Source organism: Ambystoma mexicanum, chromosome 10, assembly GCF_040938575.1.
Source record: "Ambystoma mexicanum isolate Mex_15411 chromosome 10, UKY_AmexF1_1, whole genome shotgun sequence".
NCBI classification, from domain to species: Eukaryota; Metazoa; Chordata; class Amphibia; order Caudata; family Ambystomatidae; genus Ambystoma; species Ambystoma mexicanum.
Window position 1 is genome coordinate 299674674 of NC_090932.1, and position 17591 is coordinate 299692264.

Below are 17591 nucleotides of genomic sequence, written 5' to 3' on the forward strand. Positions count from 1 at the left end.
ATGTCCTTTGTCCTCCTTACCCACAATACTTGAAGAGGTAACATCTGCAGTGGTGATTTACACTGAATAAAAACATACCAGCCAACCCTTCCAATAGGCGTGAGACTCACACTTTTTCAATTAAGAATATTGCTATTTTTCCCCTTTCTCCTGCCTACAATTGTAACCCCAATGCAAGCCTATAGGAGCATTAATTTCTCCCGGTTTCCGTGGGAAAATCTCCCTACCAGGTGCTTCAGAATGTTTGCATGTTAAAGTGAAATTATCTACAGCTTCACATTATCCCACATAACAGGTCCAGTGTTCAAAGTCCCCCCCACACCGTTTCCATAGTGTTCCCAGAAAACCCTGTGCCTCAACCACACACAGACAGAACCATACATCCGAAATATAATCACTTTTCTACCACCTCTTCGCCCACTACCTCACCCCCACCTTTTTGTTTACAGATCCGCCTGAGCGCCTGGAGACCAACTCCGTTGGTGATGGTGCATTATATTATAAATACCTTTAACATTAACATTAAAATAATCTGGGAAGTTTACAAGAGACTGACTGCGGCCCTCTACTGCGCCCCTCTGCATCTTGCTGAAACACCCATAGAAGCAGGCCTCACCTATTACGAAAGAATGTGGGCATGGGCTGCTGTGTGCATCGAACGTGACGTAACTCGATCGTGAAGCACTGAACATCCGTTTCACATGGAACGCAACGTGTAAGTCACGTGTTCAGTATGCGTTGCTAGGTCCGTTTCTCTAATGGGAACCTGTATCTTTCTACCACACAAGTAAACTGGGTTCAGGATAAGCGGGAGAAGGGAAGGGGAGAGAGGCCCCCAGGAGCATGGAGAGCGAGTATGACAGTGGAGGTACGCCGAGTGTACAAATTGTTTAGCCGCAATGGAAAAACAAGAATTATAGCTGAGTAGGAGGACGAGCTAGGCGGCAAACGCCGGCGTGAATGGTCTTTGCACAGCTGGGCGTCATATGAATCACATTCTGGTTGGCAACTTAGAGATTCGCAAGTGCCTGGTCAAACACTGAAGTGTCCTGCACACCCTGGCGAAGGATGGAAACGTCATTTTTTTTCGGGAGTGAAGATCTGGTTCTCCAATGCGTGTTTTGAAAGGAGGGAGATAAACCTATGCAGACCTTTTCTTATGCCCTGGCACCGTTACAGAGGTTTCCTGGCACATGGAGCAAAGTATCAGTAGTTAAGTCCTGGTTATCATAACCACAGTCTGGCCCGCAATTAAAAAACAATGTTATTTACCCATTCACACAGCCCTACTTTTAGTTCGTAGTTGACACCCAAGGCATGATGGCAGCTTCTTTTAATGGAGTTGTTTTTGTTATGTTTAAAGCTCTCACTCCGAGGCTGCTGCAGAGTGCCCTTTAAACACCATTAGGCCCTAGCCAATCAACTCTCGGATACGTCTTCACCTTGCTTCCAGCTCAGCCAGTGTTACTGGAATACCGTAATGTCCCTCCTCACTTCCCTTCAATTCAGAGATTGATGATTTCCATTGGAAGTGTAATATAAATGATTGATACGCCGTACCGTTTGCTTTTTACAGCGCGCACCTTTAGTTCAAAGGCTCAAGAAACGCGCCCTTGACGCCTTTCTTTCTCCTGAGCCAAATATAGACTCGGCTCTGGCCGAGGGTGACCAGATTTAAAAAGTAAAAAAACCGGGACAGGGCAACTAACATAAAAGTAGGACTAACTCTTGAAAGTGGCTGTCACACACTACACTTATAGCGTTTGGAAGAGAAGGGGGTTTAAATGTTCCTGTTGAAATAAACATGTTACAATCAATTTATCACAAACTAACCCTATCTTAAGTTGTAAAATGCAGCATTTCTTCTGTGCGAGTGGTGCCTGCCAGCTTTGAAGACCTACTACCAAAAACTGGGACCACTGCAGTTTCCAATGGGAGCATAATCTTGAGAAAGGGGGACAGAGCAGCAAAAACCCAGACGTCTGGCCACCCTACAAGTGTGGCCGGACATTCAAGCACTGCCAGTTTTCCAAGTCACAGCTAGCAGACACACAGTGTCCGTGGCTCTGCAGGTAGTTAAGGTGCTCAGGTTGTGTTGCTAACATTACTTTTATCAATGGCAGAGCCTTTCATATGCATGATGGAACATTTTGCAACTCTGCTTGAATAGCGCTTTGCAAATCTGTGATCATTAAAGTGAGATATATAAACCACCAATTTAAAGATTTGTTTATATCCATGATGTCTACTATCTTGACATGAAAAAATGAGTCACTAAACAAATGTTGCATGGCATTTTCTTGCATTCTGGGACTTAAAGTTTACCATACAGTATATGAAAATTAAAGCCACAATGATAGTCTTTTGGCCTACCATGTTGCTATAAGGATTTACATTTTGTCACGTGGCTTCATTCAATGTGTGTTCTTTTTAGGTAAACTCTATAAGACCTTATTACTGTAGACCTTGAAATCCAACAATTTGAGCCAAAGTTTATGATCCTGGTCAATACGCCATTTGTCTGGCCATTCCACTCCCTCCGTTTTGGGATGCAGCCAGAGTACCCCTAGTTCTTCCTTTTTTTTTTTTTTTATTTTTTTATTTATACTTCCACCGCTGCTTCACTTCATTATGTTTGTGTCTGTCCCACTTGCTACTGCAGTTTTATGGCTTCACGGTACTGTAAATGTTACTTTTACCAACGTCAGTGGCACTCCTCGTTGATATTGTAAGGCTTTTAATCCTTTTTTTTAGCAATCTTCCAATATTTTATGGGCTGGAAATGAACACAACTCTGCCTTAGTACGACCACTTTTTGCATGGATATTTTTGGAGATGCACGTTCTGCATGCGAGGTATAGCAATTAATACAATGACTTCCACCTCGATCAAAAATAAAATTTGTGGGAACAGAACTTAAAAATCGTATTCTGTGACTGCAAACTTTGTACCATATGAAATGTTGCATCCTATTCACACCTTATCTAAAAAGGAGTTAAGTGGAGAGAAATCCATGGTTTTTGCGAAGGCCTCTGAATTAACCAGAATGCGTGATGTGATCCACAAATCATTTACGGCTCTCTATGCTATCCACCATGCGTGTAACCACTTTCAGTTGTGCAGTCTTCGTTTTTTTACTTAATACCTTCATTTTTTAAATATTATTTTATAAAAATACTTTCTGTATCCACAATAAATGTGTATTGTCGGCCAATACAATATCTCTGCGACTTCTTAAGTGCTATCAGATTACTTGTCGCAGGACGTCTGGAATGCACCATGCACAGCTGTGTCCCCCTGTTAAACGGATATCACTGCTACATTTCCTATAGTGGGTCATTGTTAAGAGGCGTTGAATAAGCCAAATGGGCTTGAATTTCTTTGTACTAAACTTCGTCCTTCCTTGGTTTATGGTTTTTGTCTCTGTTTATCTGCTGAAAGTTCCCACCATTTAGCCAAAAAGCGACATTTTCCTTCAGTCAGTCTCATCATGAGTTTGGTGGTATCTCGGCTGTAATACCACAGAGATACCACCACACAGTATTACTGTTACCACACTTGGTCTGGCGGTATTCCGGATTACAAGTGGTGCTAGGGGTGTTAGTCCCCATTACGAGTCCGATTTGGGCGTTACAGCGTAGGAATTATTGTGCTGGAGGCGTTTCCTCTGCCTTACCTGCACACTGCCAAACTTGTAATGAGGCCCAGTGTTTGGTGTAGGTATCTTGACCTGGTCAGCTGAAGATGCGCTTTCCTGTTGTTGAATCCGTGTGCCCATGCTTTCATTCCCTGACTGCGTTTGTGCATGATCATGGTGGGTCTGTCTCTTGACAATGGTGCTTACTTTGGTTTGCACAATCCACGTTGTATAATTTGCTACAATCTGATATAAAGTAATGTCTATGAATAAACGGGCAAACTTAAAATAACATCTTGGGTATTGCATTTGTGCCAACCTTTTAAAAAATATGCAAAAAATAACCTCTTGATACCTTTTATTTAGAAGCTGGTTTCCAAAAGTACGAACTGTCATTATTTGAATGCCAACACGTGTTTTGAGCTATGCACTATTAATCAAGACATGTTAAGTCTTCATAGCTCTCTTGTAAGTCATCTTGCTTCACTAAAGATAACTTCAAACAATGGATTTAATAGACTTTCCAGTGGGCTACAGATTGGAGTGAACGCTAAGGATGATTTCAGATGCATTTTAGTGAAGGAAGATAATTTACAAGACGAGTTATGAGAACTAAAAGGAGGCTCTTCGGAAACTACATTCAAATACACTCGGCACTTTTGGAAAAGGCATTAAACAAAATGTATGTAAATGTTTCTTTTTTGGGGGATTTTGCAGCAGATTCAATGTCATTAAGTTTGCCTGTTTAATTTCAATATGAGAGAAACGGTGAAGTGTCCCCATCTTGGGGACACCTTCACTTTATTTGCTCAGTGCAGAAGCCGGTATTCATTTTTCTCTGATTTAGTTTTAATATGTGAGGATTCTTTCCTCCTGTACTGGTTATTGAAAACGCTGCACATCAAATTTGCTAAGGGTATTTTTCCATTTGACTTGTTGTCGTCTTCAAGTTAATGATTGAATGAATGATTACTCTAAAATGTATCACGGTATAAAGAAACTTCTGAGGTTGGAAAATCCGCCATTGCAGAATTTCCTTCTTATGCTAGTTGCTTCTGCCATTTTATATTATCTGTTTACTGTGCTCATCACCACCCTAGTGGTCTTATACAACCTTGTCCAAGAAATGCGGTATTGTGATCCTGCCAAGGTGTAGCCAAATCGTAGTCTGTGGATAAGAATTGTAATTGCTTAGTATTTGGGGGCAGTGCAGCATTTTCGATTTGTATAGTTTCAACTGTCTTGGATATCTATTAGCATTGAGTATTTTTTTTATTAGTGTTAGGTTAGACTATAACCTTTTACAAAGTACATTTAAGTCAACAATAAAACATTGTCATACAAATTCAGTATTACAGAATGAATACGATTAATTACAAAATCCAAAGTTCCTTACAAAGACAAAATCGATCACAGGTTCCATACTGATATGCTCTGTTCAGTATCAAAGAAACATCAGTTTCCACCCAGCTATATAATCAGAAATAATAGACTGGCGTTATACAGGACCACGAGATTCCATTGATCCCAATAGTACAACTTCTTTTAGGTAATTTAGTAATGCCATAGTCAATGACAAACTTTTCCCCACAATGAGGCAATCCCACCATTGGTCCTTTGAAAGTGATGGACGGTCGTGAATAAAAGGGGCCAGCCATTTCGTTCTCATTTCTGTTACTGCAGGACAAGTGAGGACCAAATGTTGCAGTGTTTCAATTTATAATTTGGAGGTGCACAATGCCTCTCTTCCGTCCCTAGCCCTCCAGGCGCTCAGAATCTTCTCTGGTTGGATAAGCATTTAGACGAAACCGCATAGACTGGGTGCGATAACAGCTCAGGAATTTGACTAGGTTTATAAGCAATGATTTGAGCGCTTGTGCTTCCAAAAGGATTCCCATAGTGCTTATATGCTGATCTTTCATATTGAGTTTGGATCCAATCCTTAGCCCACAGCTTCCATTTCACTTTTCACAGATTGGTGATTAGCAATTCTTCAGTAACCTCGAGGCTCTTTAGAATTTCCATGCAGATGTTCACCCATTCTCGTAGCACACCTTCAGTTCCATTGGTAATCGCCTTCTGCAGTACCTCAAAGCCTCTCAGCAGGGAGGGTGTTCTACACTTTTGAAAGAGTGCCAGAGATTTCCACACCACCATTGAGTAGAGGGAATTTAGTCTCAATTCCATTCTCACTGCTTGGATGGGCATTCCCCGAGGCAGGTTAAGAACCCTTTTCCAAAATTAGCCCTCCAGACACACAGCCAGGTTGCTGCTGGGAGGACAAAGAAAACTTCAGCACCAAAGGTGATTATTAGTACCACCTTCATTCTTTAAAATGTTGTTAGGGGGCTGAAGGTGAATTTGCAGTATTTATTCTTGATGATCCTGGCCTGGGAGTCTAACATCTTCATCTTACTCCTTAAGATTGACTTTCTAGGAGCATCCACGAGGCTGTTATTAACCCACATCCCCAAGTCAGTCTTCAAACTCACCCGAGTAAGCTTTTCACTGTTTATAGCAGGAATCTTTCTTCTGTCCTCTCAGCCCCCCTGATTCCAAAATCGGAATGCAGGATGTTTTGGTATTGATCTTCAACCCGTTTTCAATTACATAGGCCTGCAGAGCATCCAGTTGTCTTTGTAAACCGACCTGGGTCTGGTCGATAAGAACCAGGTCGTCTGCATAAAGAAGCCTTTCCAAAGAGAAGCCCGCTAGTTTTAGAGGAAAGCTTCTTAAGGTCTTATTGATGTTAGAAATAAACAGATTGAAGAGTGCAGGGGCTTTTGAGTCCCTTCATAGTTGGAATTGGATTAGAAAGCAAGCCTTTTCCATCCAGTTTTACTCACAGCGAGGTCTCGGAGTGGATTTTTGATGGCTTCTAACAGATCTTCCAGGCAGTTCCATTTCTCCAGTTTAGACCATTATTTGTTACGATCAATTGTCGGAGGCTTGGGCAAGGTCTATGAAGGCTAGATAGAATTTAGTGCCTTTCTTTTCTTTTGTACGGCTTTTTAGTATATTTAACAAAAAGACATTAAGAGGCGTGTCAGTCCTTTCACAAAGCCAGATTGTCTGATGTCGTGCTCTCCTACCTGCATACCCCAGTTCGTAAGACATTGCAATATTAGAGAGGCAAAGATCTAACCCGCCACATCCAGTAGGGCAATCAGCCTATAGTTGGAGGGAATAGTCCCATCTCCCTTTTTTTAAAATGGGGACAGTAATTGATGTTTTCCATGAGGTTGGTACTTTCTTAACTTTTTTGATCTGGTCGAAAAGGACCCACAGAAATGAGGCCCAATGCTCCGGATTCCTAGTAAACATAGCATTAGACATCCCATGAGGGCCCCGGGACTAGAGTTTCTAGCTTTGTTAATGAGACAAAGGATATCCTCTTTTGTTTAGGTATTGATGCCCAGGACCCCTTTTTTCGTTATGCTGCTAACTTTTTGTGAGGTCTGTGTCTCGGACAGGATCTCAAAAACGTATATTTTTTAAAAATTCTCCATATAACCTTTTATTAACACGTTCACAACTTTTACACCCCTTTGTAACCAACCCTCTCCCCCTCCCCGTAGTCCTACCTCTGATGGGGAAGCTCTTCTTGAAGCCGAATGAGTCTTAACCTCTTGAACGAAAACCACCTGATTCACTCCACCAGGCCTAACAGTCTCATTCTCCTTGGACACCAGTTCCCCCTTGAACCCAATGATCCGTGACCAGTCTTCCTCAAAGCCCTGTTGATCTCCTTGCAGAGAGTAAGTGGCCCATTCCACTAGAGCAAAATTCCACACTTTTCCCACGCAGTCACTTTCGGCTGGAGGGTCCTTTGCCTTCCATTTTTGCGCTACTCCCAATGCACCCGCCATCATGATTATGTAAATGTTTTGCTCCGCTTTGGATGGTAGCTCTTGCAGTTGGCCCCACAGCCCCAAAATAGACAGGCCTCCTATTACCACCTACCTTCAGTTTCAAAGCCTCAGCCAGAGCCTCTCCTATTAACCTCCAATATCCCTGGATGTGAGGACGTTCCCACCAGATATGGTTCCAGGTGCCCACCTGTCTGCATTGTCTCCTCAGCGATTCGACAGCAAGGGGTAGAATGTATGTAGTCTCTCCGGGGTTAGATGCATTAACTTTGTCCATATTTATTGAATTTGTAGGGATCTTGTCAATTTTGGTATGTTGTCCCCTGTTTCTATGACTTGACCCTTTACCCTCCCCCCAAAAGAGTCATATATGTCCTTTTCCCTGGCGTCTCCCCCTGTTTAATTAAAGCGTAAATTGCTCCCACTATGTTTATCTCCTGAGTCCGATGTTAAGTATTTCTTGAAGGGGGTTAAATCTCGCAGAGATGCCTCATTGATTGATGGGTGCGTGACCCGATGTCTTATCTGAAAGTATCGGAACCTCTCTGTCGCCTCCAGCCCAAAGTCTTCCTTGCACTGGGTGATCTTTTTAATTTCTGTTCCCCTGAACATATCCCGCACTTTAAGGCAATGCTAGCCCCTTCCTCTGGGGTAAACGCTGGATTGTCAACGATTGGGGTAAATGGTGATGCGAATGTGGTAATTTGGGCCCGTTTTATCGCCTCATCCCAGGAGTCACCTCCCACCGACAGTATTTCACTGTAATACATTTTCTTGGGCCCGTCTACCTTTTAGTTTTCACAGTACCTCCTCAATGTTTTCCCCCATCAAGGCCTTATCCCATCCCCTGATCATCTTTCAACCAGTCTCTCAGTATCCTAATCTGAGCTGCCCCAAAGTAAGCTGTCAGATCCGGTTCCCCCATACTCCCCTCTTTCTCGTTAGCATCATCACCCTCCTAGCTATCCTTGGTTTTTTTATTATTCCAAATAAATCTGCCTGTATGTTTTTGAACTGCTCGGAAGAAGTAGGTTGGGACTTGGATGGGGAGAGTCATGAAATAATACAATAACTGTGGGAGAGCCACCATCTTCATCACGTTAATCCTACTCATCCAAGTTATTGATAGGGGGCCCCAGTCCACCAGTTTACTTGCTTCGAGTAGGGGGCATGTATTTAACCGCAAATAGTTCCGATTTGTTTTGGTCAATTTTTTATACCCAAATAAGTTTAAGTATTTCTCGACTTATTTGTATGGAAGGCTGCTCTTAAGCCCCTCTTTGATCTCCCTTGGAGTTGTAAAATTGAATGTTACAGTTTTCAGGGGGTTGATTTTTAGCCCTGCTACCCTCACGAAGCATTTTAATCTCCCTTTGCATAGCTCTCAGGGAACCCTGCGGGTCCCCCAGCGTACAAAAGCATGTAATCCTCAAACCTTGTGGACCATTCCTCCCAAATGTTATCCCCTCTATTTCCCTGTTCGCTCGTATTGCGGCCAAAAGTGGCTCTAGATAAATGGCATAGAGCAAGGGGGATAGAGGGTATCCCTGTTTCGTACCCCTCAGAACCTCTATGGGCTCTGACAATTGGGTGTTTATAGATAATCTTAACGATGGGTTCGGGTAGTTGGCCTTAATCATAGTAAGACATTTCTCCCCAAAGCCCATTGGCTTCATTCTTATGAACAGGAACCGCTGCTCCACCCTGTCGAAGGCCTTCTCCGAGTCCAGCGCTACTAGGATCGACTGGGTCTTTTTTTTGTTGTTAACCTTTTCTATAAGATGAGCTGTTCTCCTGGTGTTGTCACTACTCTGTCTAACCTTAATAAACCTCAACTGGTCTGGGCCGATTTTATATTAGGAAGTAATTTGTTCAAGCGATTATTCAGGACCTTTGTGTATATCTTCGCGTGCGTATTGATTAGGGCTATTGGCCTGTATGAGCCGCATACTGTCGGGTCTTTGCCTTCTTTAGGGAGAAGGACCACTTTCGCTTCCTCCATGGTAGATTTATTCTTCCCTCCCACCCCATGCCGTTGAATAATGGCACCAAGTACGGAATCAAAGTTTCCGTATACATTTTTAGAAAATTCCATATTGAAACCATCCCAGTCCCAGGGATTTATTAATGGAAAGGACCATAATGACCCTCCGCACTTCCTCCGACTTAATATCTAGCTCAAGTGTTTCTTTTTCTTGAGTCTTAATTTGGGCCACCTTCCTTGCTTTCAAGTATCGGTTTGACCCTGTTCTAAAGGGTTGGCCGAACTGTATAAATCCGTGTAGAACCTCGAGAACTCCCGAATGATGTCCCTGGTGTCTGTACAAGTCCCCCCTCCCACACCCTTCAACTCTTAAAGTATCGTTTTAGCTTTCTCCTCCCATCTAGCATCCTAGCCAGCAGTCTATCCACTTCATGTGACCTTTATGTAATATTTCAGTTTTAAGAACGCCAATGCCTTCTCCGCTGCCCTTGCATGTATGATCTCCAGCTGGGCCTTTACTACTCTGTATTCCTTTCTCGTAGCCCCACTGGCTCCTACTCCCATCCTAGCCATTATGTACTTTAAATTCCCCTCTAGATTTCCTTCCACTAGTCTTTCATTCCCTGTCCCTACGTGGCTTGATTGCCATGATTCTTCCCCTAATAGTAGCCTTAAAGGCATCCCATCTCATTTGTCCCAAAGTCTCCGCCTCCCTGTTGTCTCCAAAGAAGTTTATCTCCCCCTCCAATTCCCACCTCAAAATGTCATCTTTAAACAGATGCCCCGGGCACCTCCCATTTACAGAGACATGGGGGCCCTGGCCTTCTAGCTATTTGCACCCTTATGCGAGTGTGATCGGATAAAAGGATTGCCCCGCCTTGATGGCCCTTACGTGACACAGGAGTTCCACACATAGTCTATTCTTGAAGACGAGCGATGAACGTGAACCCCCTCCTTGTCCCCTTCTTTCTCCCTCCATGCGTCCACCATAGCTGATTTCCCAATTTCTTCTACTAGTTACTTCGAGGGTTTCCCCAGGGTCCCTCTGGTTTTTGTCGATCTGTCTTTTCCTGGGTCCCAAGCCATGTTGAAATCCCCTGTTAGTATTATGGGGCCTTTCGCGAATTTCTCCAGCCTAACCAAAATACTTTGAATAAAGGTGTCCGGACCCTTATTTGGGGCATAAATGGGCAGCAGAGTAAATTCCTCCTCCTCCTCCATTTCAGATATATGGCTATGTACCACCCTGGAGCGTCCCTGTCCGTGTCCTTTACTGTCAGGTCCAGGTTGGGTCTCAAAGCTATCAACACTCCCGCCCTCTTATTCTTATCTGTAGACTGAAAAATATTGGGGAATCCTTGCACCCTCAGACCGTCCCTGTCCTGTGTCCGTACATGTTTCATGCAGTGTAATTATATCTGGCCCCTCCCTCCGCATATACCCCTCCAGTTATTCCTCTTCACAGGGGAGTTCAGGCCTTTTATATTCAGGGATATCAAGCCGAGCTTATTGAAGCTCCCCATCTCCCTTGGTTATTCCCGTTTTCTTGTGTTCCCTCCACCCCCTTTGGTCTGACTAGCCCCCCAGGCCCCAATCTTCCCCCTCGGGAATTGCGTCCCTTAGACGCCCCAGCAGGGCCCCCCCCCAGCCCATTCTAGATTCCTACCCTCCCACCCCCTCCCTTAGGGACCTCCCCCCTTTTTCTCACTGATCGCCCTCCCCAGGCGTAGTACTTGTTTAGCCATGTACCACTACAACCTTTTCTCGCAACTCTATTTTTCCCTAGCAGATGTCTGCTTCTCCGCTACCCCCGATGGCAGGGCCTTTCAATTGGGGTTGGTATCCTGCCTTCTTGTTTCTTTTTGGTTTCGCCACCATCGACCATTCCCAAATTTTGCACCCCCCCTTGGTCCTTTGCTTTCGGAGCCCCTGCCTCCTGTTCTTTCTCCTCTATCCCCAGAATCCTCGCTCCTTCCTCCATGGTGGCGATCTGATGTTGGCTGCCCTGCCATTCAAACACCATGCCAAACGAAAATGTCCATCTGTACCGTTTATCCTTCTTTATAAGTGCCTGGGTGATTGGAGCAATCTTTCTCCTTTTGGAAGTTGCCTGGGATAAGTCCTGAAAGAGTAACAGATCCGACCCATTGTAGGATATTTGTTTGGCTCTCCTTGACTGTTGTAAGATCCGTTCCTTGATTCTGTAATCCTGAAGGGGAGTCATGACATCTGTGGGGCGCATCCCTGGTTCCGTTCTGCAAGGTCTGACACTGTGAATCCTGTCTATTCTCACTTCCAGCGTCTAGTAGATCCTCAAAGATGCCCTTCACCACTGCCTCTAGGTCTTTGTCTGGCACCTCTTCTGCACGTTTTTGATACAGATATTCAATCTCCTGGCTCTATTCTCCAAATCTTCTGTCTGCAGCTCTTGGTTGTGGGTTGCTATTGCCGTTTGTTCTACTCAGGTTTCGATCTTCCTAGAGTCTTCGTCAGCTCTTGTATGGCTCTCTAGTTTATATCAACCCTTTCCTCCATCTTATTCACATCTTGTTTTATTTCTTGGAGCGTGGAGGCAAGGTCTTCCCTCATTATTCATCTGTTTTTGCAATGTTTCTGTGACTTTTTGTTTTCTTCTCCGAACTCTGTAAAATATTGCTTATGGAGTGAGTGTGTCACTTGTTGATCTAGTCCTTCCTTCTCTTGGGGTTCCCCCTGGTCCCTTTGCTCCTGGTCTGTTAGGTTTCCCAGGGGAGAGGTCGCCTCTTTACTCCACATTTTCTGGAGGTTGCTTTCCATAGGCTTTCTGGGGCCCTTCGGGGGTAAGGGCTGTTCTTTCCCTCTGGTCTTGGACATTGTCACTAGGCAACATCTTCCCAGGGAGATGGTCACTCTCTATTCTCCCTGCTCCGCTCTCCACCTCTATTTTACTGTTCGGGGGATATGTTTTTGTCTCCGGCTGTTCCTTCCATGGGCCTGTAATGGTACGGAGCAGTGGCTGCCTATCAAGAGGGCTCCACCACTCTATGCCAATTTGCCTGTTGGGGGCCTTCACTGAGTCACCCCCTGCCGATTTTAGTTATGTCCGAACTCTCCTCTACCTCGATTAGTAGGAGAGATCACAGCCTCTTCTGTCGGGTGGTGCATGTGCCGCTAGCTTGTCTGGCTCACCCCCACAGGCCCAGGCTGCTGGGTTAGGCCTTTCCCTCTCTGCCAGTCACTTTCAAGGGATACAACTCCCCCACATGCCACTCCGAACTCCGTCTGCCGTCGGAGCCTGATAACTGCTTTTCTCTTAACGTGGATACACCCCGCAGGCCCTCTGGGACCCTAGTACAGTCTCCTTGCCTCCTCCAATGTGGACTCTGGCCCCCTCCACGCCCAGCGTGGCCTGGCTTGGGCCCTCTGCTTAAAATCTCCCCCAGTCTCTCCCCAGGTCTGGTCGGTGGGTCTCCCCGCTGGCGCTCACCTTGTTTGCCTTGTCTAGAGGCCCGCTGCCGCTCCCACGAAGGGCGACGGCTCCTCCTCCTCCCTGCGCTCCTTACTGCTATAAGCTTAAGCGTTCCGTCAAGGTGCACGCAGGTCCCGGGTGGTTCCTTCCATAATTACTTTTCCTCCTAACCGGATCCTCTCAGAGCATTCTCCATACCGGGCCGTTATGCCCACTTCATGGGAGTCCTGCGTCGTCTCCCTGTCGTATCTCGCAAAGCCACTGAGCGCAGGGGTACTCGCCTGCTCGCTTGCAGCTTACTGCTGATGTCATTCCCTCCTTTTCTGCTGCGTGGCTCCCATCACCATCGCCCTGCTCAGCGCTCTCCTCCACTTCCAAGGCCAACGAGGCCGCCTCCATTGGATCCGCCAGTATTTGTCGGTTCTGGAGCACACGTTTTACATCGGGGATGTGGGATTGATGGCCCCCCGCCTGGCCGGGCTTCTCCACGTCTCTAATCCGTTGCCTGTGGAGGGCACTGAAGCGCTAAACGTTCTGTTGAGGCCCCGAGGTTCAGGAGAGCATCGGTCACAGGGGTTCTCCATACAGAGGCCATCTTGCAATAGAGTCTGTATTTCTTTTGTTATATAAAACGCTGTCCTACTAATGGATTGACCCCTTATCAACATTGTATATGTAGTTGTCTGGCGTTCGTTTCGAACATGGGCTGTACATTTTCTTGCTTGGCATGATGCCTTCTGTGTTGGCTCACTGAGAACCTCCGTTTTTGCCCTGCTTGCTGGAGAGAATCTTGATTCTAGGTGCCTAGCCCCTGATCTACCTAGGACCATGCTGTGCAAGTTTCCCCAGGTGAGAAAGTTACCTAGACAAGCTCCTGAGGCTAGGGTAGTAGGAAACGGTAATTAGCACGTCCCTATAGGTGTACAGTCGAAGGGATGCAATGGGGAATGGTGTCCCTAGCGATTATCATTTTTCAGTATGATGTGTTTGGACCCTTGCAGTGCTTCTCTTGCTTCCTTGTGGTGGCCGCTTAACTTTCAGTATGCTGTTGCTTGCCTCTATGCAAAGGGAGCTAATTTAGCTTGAGTGCATATAATAATAATTAGTTTTTTATATAGCGCTTTCAACTCTTGGTACGATTCAGATCTCGTCACCCTTAAACGCAAGTGTAGGGTGGCTGAGAAGAAATGGTTGGCATCTTGTACATTCTCTGACAAACAGGCCTGTCGCCTGCTCCAAAGGCAATACTGACTCTGTCCTCACTAAGAAGAGAGCTCCCATACAAGCCCTCGTTTCTGCGGCATCTAACAACTCGGCCGAACTCTTTAAAATCTGCAAGGAGCTGGCCAATCCTGCCGCAGTCGCTTCCTGTCCTGTTCTTCCCAGGCCCTCTGTATGGCCCTGGCTTCTCACTTCATCTCTAAAACCCAGGACATCCTGCCACCTTCTCGACCTCTCAACTCCAGTCCCTCCTCTTCCTCTGGCCCTCTGCGGCCACTGCCCCCTCTCTTCTCCTCCTTTCCTCTCTTCTCCCCTGATGAGGTTTCTAGACAAGTCCGGTGAAAACCTCTTCAAAACAGGTTCTTCCGAAACCATCAAGGACCACAGTGACTCCCTCGGCTGACTTCTGCAACCACTCTTTCGCCTCTGGAAACCTCCCCTTCCCTGAAGCACTCTTGTGCGCACCCTCTTCTCAAGAAACCCTCAGCCGACCCCTCCCTACCGGCTAATTATCGCCCGATCTCTAGCACTCCCTTCCTGGGCAAACCCCTGGAAAAGCAGGCCATCTCCCAGCTTAATCTTCACACTGAATCTGTTGGTTGTCTCCATGACCATCAGTCTGGCTTCAGAGCAGCCAGAAGCACAGAAACTGCTCTCCAGACGTGAACATCCATGATGACCTGCTCTATAACCTTGATTCTAATCTCCCCTCTGTCCTCAACCTACTTGATCTCTCCTCCGCCTTTGACACCGTCAACCATGCCATCCTGCACAACTGGCTCTGTGATAACCTGGGTATCACTGATCAGAATCTGGCTTGGCTGACTTCTTTCCTCTATCTCTCTCCACCTGTGGTGTTCCTCCGGGGTCTAACCTTTCTCCCTGGTTGTTCAACAAATACCTGGCACCTCTCGCTCACCGCATGGCTGCTTTCTGCTCCAACTTCCAATGCTATACGGATGACACCCAGCTCGCTTTCAGACTCCCCTCTGCCGCTTCTTCTCCTTCTCTCATCCCGGATTGTCTGTCTGCAATCCAAGAGTGGTGCACCGCCAATGATCTCTGCCTGAATGCCAGCAAGACGGAGATCCTCCTCATCGGCACACCTGCACCCCTCGTTCCCTTCACTCTCTAGCCTACCTCCCTTGGCCCTCTTCCTGCTCCCACCTGTGAGGCTAAGAACCTCTGGATTATCTTTGATTCCACACTCTCCTTCTCTCCTCACATCTGCGTCTCTAGGAAGACAAACCACCAACTGCACCTCCTCAGAGGTATGCTTCATTTCCTCGCCTTCCCTCAGCTCACCATTTCTAGAGCTCTGGTTCTCTCTAGGCTTGACTACTGTAACAGCCTCTTTTTAAATCTGCCCACCTCTACTCTCCGTCCACTGCAAATCATCCAGAACAGGACTGCAAAGCCTGTCCTTGGCCTCAAGCCCAGAGATCGTATCTTTCCAGCGTGGAAATCTCTCCATTGGCTCCCAGTGGCTGGAAGGATCAAGTTTAAGACCCTTTGCATTGTCCACAAGGCCTTCTAGGGCCCGGGACCAAAATCTCCAGCTTTCTCTTCTGAAGTATATTCCTACTCTAGCTCTTCACTCCTCCAACTCTTTGAGGGTCAGTCTCGCTTTTCCAAGCAACAAGCTGGGGGCAGATCTCCCGCTTCGGCTGGCGCCTCTCTGAAACTTGAGCATAATTATCTCCGGTTCCGGAAGCAGCTCAGGACTTTCCTCTGTGCTTCTGCCTTCTCTTCCCTGCTGATCTCCTGTCTGATGTTACCTGACTACCCTCTTAACCACAGGCCGAAGTCCCTGCCCTCCCAGTTGCATACCTGCATTGCCCCCCTCCAACCCTGTACTTGGGGCTGTATCTGCAACCCTACAGTCCACCTATCATCAATATCTATCACTTTCTGTCTGCACTTAACCATGCCCTGCCACCTGCTAGGCGCACTTCTTGTTTTTCAATGTTTAGATCTTATGTCCTGCACTTTCCCCTTTCCTCTCCCCTGCATTTGCAGGATTCAAATGTCACTGGGCCTAGTAAGATTGCTGTCTTGTCCCCCTTTGTTACCCTCCCCCTTGTCGTGCCTTGAAACACTTGTGTATAGGTGCGCTATAAATAAAATATCATATCTAAAGTGCTTTATGTAGTTCATATTTATATAGATTACTATCATTACTCAATTTTTCAATTTAAGAAGGATTAAAGTCTGAGCTGGTTTTGCCAGGTTTTGAATCTGCGACCTGCAGGTCATACACAGATCAGAGCAACAAGCTTTTAACCTGCTGAGCCATTTTAGGGGCTGCCTTACCTCCTTTTAGTATGCTGAAGCACTATTATTTGTTTGGATCCATGTATGTTATGTTTCAGGATGCGCTTGCGAGGCAGGGCAGAAAACCGGGGTCTATTTTACACATGTGCTGTTCTGTGCAGGATGGATGTGGGCGAGGGGCAGCAGTTTGAAAACATCCACAAAATTAAAAAGGACGATGTACATTTAAAAGCACAACTTTGTGTAAACATTTCTGACAGATGCATTTGCGAACAACGCGCATGGAATTCTAACCAACCAACATTAATAAACATGTACTAGCAGCTTAAAATGACATAGCATGGAATAACATAGCATGGCTATATGACACAAAAGGTTTGGTACTGAACTTTCATCTCGTTCCATACTCTCACTTTAAAGAACCGGGAGCTATGGTGGGTAAACATTGGTCATAGTGGACAAATTGTCAGCCCTTTGGTGTATTTCTATTTTGTATTTATTTGAAGAACAGGGTTGTTTCAATCCAATAATGCACTTACAGATGGAGGCATTCCCACGAAGGGTGCCTATCCGATATCACAAAGATGAAGTGGGGAGCGTGCTTATGCGGGGCGGGGGGGTGGGGTAAAAAGTGGGAAATGCACCAGGGACAAAATAAACAGAAAATATATTATAGTGTGGACATCGCCGCACTTTAGTTACAGTATCGAGTTCCGTACTGAAAAATGAATTGCTAACAACCTTCGACTCGTATGACGGATTTGGCTGAAATTTAGCAAACAATTGTACGCTTGCCCTCCACCAGACAGGACATCTTGGGAAAGATCAGTTGTGAAAAAATTAAGAATGTAAAGCAACACTGTTTCAGCCTTTTACCCCATTAATTTTCCCATGGAGAAAAAATCCAACTTTTGCTCAAGCGCACACCCAAAACCACCGGATGGAATTGGACCAGGCACAAAACCACTTTGGCACGAAGTGTTGACTCTATTTCCGGTAGGGATCTGGGGTTATTGCGCCCAGTAGTTTTTAAAATATTGGAAGGCAAAGGGAGTGCCCCGTTCTCCCACAATTATAGCTATATCTCCCTTGGTGCATTGCAACAGAGAGGCTGACTTGATTATTAGAAAAGAAAAAGCAGCCATTTTTTCCGAAAAT

The 17591-nt window shown here is 45.7% G+C and overlaps 1 protein-coding gene across 2 annotated transcripts in view; it reads left to right on the plus strand.

Moving 5' to 3' along the window:
- Positions 1 to 751: 751 nt before the first annotated feature.
- The window catches only part of IWS1 (interacts with SUPT6H, CTD assembly factor 1), a 522634-nt gene continuing 505794 nt past the window's right edge, over positions 752 to 17591 (plus strand). For both annotated transcript variants that reach the window (XM_069617877.1, XM_069617876.1), the window contains exon 1: positions 752 to 868. In XM_069617877.1, the coding sequence (XP_069473978.1) occupies positions 844 to 868 (25 nt within the window). In that variant the 5' untranslated portion in view covers positions 752 to 843. The remainder of the gene's footprint in view (positions 869 to 17591) is intronic.